The 5050-nt window shown below is 33.3% G+C and overlaps 1 protein-coding gene across 1 annotated transcript in view; it reads left to right on the top strand.

Moving 5' to 3' along the window:
• Positions 1-3278: 3278 nt before the first annotated feature.
• The window catches only part of LOC115242050 (28S ribosomal protein S9, mitochondrial), a 5452-nt gene continuing 3680 nt past the window's right edge, over positions 3279-5050 (top strand). The window contains exons 1-9 of the mRNA XM_029818062.1: positions 3279-3316; positions 3498-3595; positions 3711-3814; positions 3893-4066; positions 4144-4223; positions 4367-4442; positions 4535-4660; positions 4734-4776; positions 4845-4960. Of these exons, the coding sequence (XP_029673922.1) occupies positions 3279-3316; positions 3498-3595; positions 3711-3814; positions 3893-4066; positions 4144-4223; positions 4367-4442; positions 4535-4660; positions 4734-4776; positions 4845-4960 (855 nt within the window). The remainder of the gene's footprint in view (positions 3317-3497; positions 3596-3710; positions 3815-3892; positions 4067-4143; positions 4224-4366; positions 4443-4534; positions 4661-4733; positions 4777-4844; positions 4961-5050) is intronic.

The following is a 5050-nucleotide window of genomic DNA, read 5'->3' as shown; positions in this document are numbered from 1 at the left end:
TATGGCCGGTATTCATAGTCAGTTCTTATTTCAAGACCGTCTTAAGTAATGTCTTAAGATGCTAATACGGCTCTGTGATTGGTTTAGGACATCTTAAGATTTTGCTTAAGTGCCGGTCTACAATAGGTGATTTAAGCCTTAAACCTTAAGAAATTGACCAATCATAGCCAAGTATGAAGAGAATACTCGACTGTGATTAGTCAATTTCTTAAGGCTTAGGGCTTAAATCATCTATTGTAAATCCGGACTAAGACGGTCTTAAATATAAGAACTGACTATGAATACCGGCCTATGAATACCGGCCTAAGTGATACCAATAATTGCAGGACCTACATGAAGCTAGCCGGAAGAAATTATTAAATATGATTCTTTTTAATTTTTCTGGATGTATTTCGTTTGTAAATCGTTTGTGATTGATTGTGAGTCTGTTTTTAACGTTTGTGACAAATTAGGTTTTTTGTAATTAGCAATTTTAGTTTGATCATGATGTTAGCCAGAACTTTTTAGTAACAAACAGATTTTGTGATAACTGATAACTGTAATTGATAGGAAATCGTTTGTGATTTACAAATAAACCAATGTTACATTTGTGAATTGATAAATTTTTTAATTACATGCAAAATAAGTTTTTTTATAATTGTAGTGCGCATATGTAATAAAATAATAACTGGATGAAGTAAAATAACCGTATGAATTAAATAATTCGTGTAATTATCTTCGATCTAATCAAACGGCCGGTAATGTCAACATTCTTCAATTACCTCCGGGCCCACTTGATGGTCACAAAAGTTTATCCAGGGCTGACGATCTTTAATAATATCTCGTCGGTGATATCGCTTAATAAACTTTTTAACAGTTTTTTCAACTTTTAACTTTCTTTTTAACTTTGTAACAGTTACACACAAAAAGAAAGGTCCAACTATGGTAATATTCTCTATATTTGCAAATATTTTATTTATAAGACCCACAAAAAATGATTAAGAAATTGTAAATATTAAAAAATAATCCAAAATTCCTCAAATCATGACAAGTTGATTGTATTATCGCAATTAAAACGTATGATAGGAATCTTTATTGAATAAATAAAGAATTATATTGTCTTATTAAATAAACATAAAATCTTTTAATATTTTGGTCTATTTTATGATCTGTTTCATCATTTAATCCTGATTTTTTAAATTAATAACAGCAAAAATGTTACGTAAACGTAAGTTTCAGTTACAGCACCGACGAGATATTATTAAAGACCGTCAGCTCTGGGTGTTATATAAAAGATCTATACATTTTTGATAATAAAACAATAACTGGATGAACTAAAATAACGCGTAGCAAGTTTTTTTTCCAGTCACACTAAATCACACCATAAGACCACCGGTCTTTAATGATATCTCGTCGGTGGTTACAGTCTTAGGCCGATATTACATTTGTCGTACGACAAACTTTTTAAGCGCATTGATTAGCTAATTTCTAGAGACTCAAGAAAGTTTCTATTTTGCAGCCAATCAATATGCTTAAAAAGTTTGTCGTACGACAAATGTAATATCGGCCTTACATAGACCGTGGTTTTAGTCATTTGAATTTCCCACGCTCGGAGACAAATTGCCGGGTAAGATGGCGGCGTCCATTTGGGGACGCTTTTGAGTCCTAAGAACGAAGGCGATCGGCAATCCAGATGTATAGTGGTTACGGACAATACCGAGCGTTCACAAAAGTTGGCGAAAAGTACCGAATGAGAATAAAGAAATCTTTGCTCTTCTTTTGTCCTAGGGGTTGATTGTATCTTCAAACGATGGGCGCTTTCCAGCAAGGTACACAGATGACACAATGTACTACACATTATCACGCGATTGGCTATCAAATACAGAATTTTAAATTTTTTCATTTCACAGCCAATCATGTGATAATGTGTAATACACTGTGTCATCTATGTACCTTGCTGGAAAACGCCCGATGTGAAAATTACAAAAGTGAGTAAATTCACTGGAGTATCTACGATGTCATTTGTCGAAATCTAGTAAATCTGTTCACTTTTGTAATTTTTACTTTGGGCGTTTTCCAGCAAAGTACACAGATGACACAGTGTATTACACATTATCACATGATTGGCTGTCAAATAAAAAAAATTTAAATATAGCCAATCGCGTGATAATGTGTAGTACACTGTGTCGTCTGTGTACCTTGCTGGAAAAGCGGCTCACGGCTCAGCAATGGAAGGGGTAACGCACACAAGCGCGAGCCGCGTACATGTGGCACATGTACGCGGTTCGCGCTTGTGTGCGTTACCCCTTCCATTGCTGAGCCGTGAGCCGCGGGACCTGTTTCTGGCATCACTGCACTCGACGTTGATTTGGTTTAGTGCCGGTCTACAATAGGTGATTTAAGTTCTAAAGGCCCTTTAATTTTTACTTTGGGCGTTTTCCAGCAAAGTACACAGATGACACAGTGTATTACACATTATCACATGATTGGCTGTCAAATAAAAAAAATTTAAATATAGCCAATCGCGTGATAATGTGTAGTACACTGTGTCGTCTGTGTACCTTGCTGGAAAATGCTCTTTGTTTCAAAGATACACAATCGAACCCCTGATGATTCATTGAGCACGTTCAGGAAACACAACTGTTGAGCATTGTCTTGTCAACCCTCGACCAGTGATGCCAGAAACAAGTCCCGCGGCTCACGGCTCAGCAATACTGGACCAATGAGCATCGAAATAAAATCGCCATATTGATTTACATAGCATGCTCATTGGTCCAGATGGTCTTATGCTATGCATATGCAGGGCTGCGTTCGAGAATGTCACCCGTGTGCACCGAGCATTGTTCTATCTTTGTTATTTACTGAAAGTTGAACAAAGATAGAATGACGCTCGTGTGCACACGGGTGATGTTCTCGAACGCGGCCCAGCTATGTCAATTTGTGTGTGAGGGCATTTAGCCTTAAGAAATTGACTAATCACAGTCGAGTATTCTTCTCATACATGAATGTGATTGGTCAATTTCTTAAGGCTTAGGGCTTAAATCATCTATTGTAGACCGGCACTTAAAAGTAAGAACCAATCACTTTCGATTGCTACTCAATGGTTGTATCTCCTGAACACACCCATTGACAGGTAGATTTTCGAACGTAACCGTAGTTGACTTAATTCAAGCAAGAGGTTAAGTTATCGACTCTGAATTTTATAGTTAAAGAATAGTTTGTTTCTGATTATCAAACAATTATGTCTGTTTTCACACGTTATTTACATTTCCGACGTTTCGGGATTGGTATAAGTAACAATGCCGCTGTTTTGTTTTCGGATGCTGCACAATATTCGGTAGGTTCGAAGTGAAAATAAACAAAGAGATTTCGTAGGCCTAAATTGTTAAGCTATTAATCCAATCCGGATTTTTTTATTCTATTCATGTTCAATTATTTTGTGTATTGTATATATTAATTATTTTATATTTTTAGAATTATAAACAACATATTAAATCACGATCATATGCAACATCTAGTGATGAAATCAACAACATATTGAAGACTGAAGAGAAGAAACCAGCAAAGAAGATAAGCAAAGCTATGTTGATGTACTTGCAACGTGCGAAAGAGCATGGTAGTAACTTATCTGTTTTCTTTTTCATGCATCAATAACATTTTAATAATAACTCTAATAATATTAACACTTTATATAAAAGATATTGTATAAATTTTTTATTTACATTTACCAGATGAATTCATGAAGAAAGAGATTGTAGAATACAAAGTAGGAAAACGACACCTAGCTAATATGATGGGTGAAGATCCAGATTTCTTTACACAAGCAGATATAGATGTATGTATATATCTGTATGAAAAACTATTGGTAATTTACGGAAAATATCTAAGTAATTCATATAATCATTATTTTTAGAGATCAATTGAGTATTTGTTTCCATCAGGATTGTACGATCCTAAAGCTCGACCAATGATGCGACACCCAGAAGAGATTTTTCCAAGCAAGAAAGCAGCAGAGTTTGATGAATCTGGAAGACCTTTTCATTCTATGTTTTATACCTCTAAAGCAAATTATTATCAAACGCTATATGTAAGTTTTTATAGTAACTTTTACAAAAATATAAAAGAGAGCAATTTAACACTTGGAAAAATTATTTTTGTATATAGGATATTATGGAGAAAATCAAATCTCTGAATGATATTGAAGATTCATTAATAAAACAAGGAACATTACCTATGGATAAAATGTACGTTGAATATTAATAATTTATACATAAAATGAATATATACACTACAATTGGTATATAATTTTAGAAATTTTATTATGTATATATTAAGCATATATAATTACTTTTCAAGATTGTATATAATATTAGTTATATATTTTTAGTAATCTGATAGGTTCCGAATGGTTATCAAAAAAAGATACTGAGAACCAGCTACTTGAAAATATTATAGATTTGGAGGTAAATAGTAATATCAATAATAATGCTGAAGTTTGTGCAATATTTTACAAAGAAACGCATGATTTAACTCATAAGTGTAATAATTTTTTCAGTACACTTATCTTGTAACATCACTAGAGCGATTATGTGATCATCCACTATCAAAGCGTGCAACAGATTTTATTATGAAGTATCGTAAAGTACTTATTAGTCATTCCAATGAGATAACCGTGCCACCTGTAAGTTATATATAACAATGACAAGGAAAAATATAATTATGATTAATGCAGAGAATTATTTTTATATGTACAGTTGGAACATGACAGCACAGGAAGGCCATATATCAAAGTCAAAAGTAAGTAAATAATCTTAACATTAGCAAATGACTAGAAAATAATATCATTAAATTCATTATAATTTTAGATTGCTTTAGAAAATCTGCAAGAGGTGAAGTAACAATCTGGGGCAATGGCTCTGGCAATATCACTATTAACGGTCACGATATTACATATTTTGAAGATATGCATCATCGCGAACAGGTGAGTCAATCTCGATATCTTAACCCTTTTAACGATCTTTTTATACATTGTATGTAACAATTTTTTAATACATTTTTAATATATATATAT

The sequence above is a fragment of the Formica exsecta genome, unplaced genomic scaffold (assembly GCF_003651465.1).
Source record: "Formica exsecta isolate Colony F162 unplaced genomic scaffold, ASM365146v1 scaffold558, whole genome shotgun sequence".
Lineage (NCBI taxonomy): Eukaryota > Metazoa > Arthropoda > Insecta > Hymenoptera > Formicidae > Formica > Formica exsecta.
The sequence above is the reverse complement of the archived record's forward strand: the minus strand, read 5'-3'. Positions and strand labels throughout refer to the sequence as shown.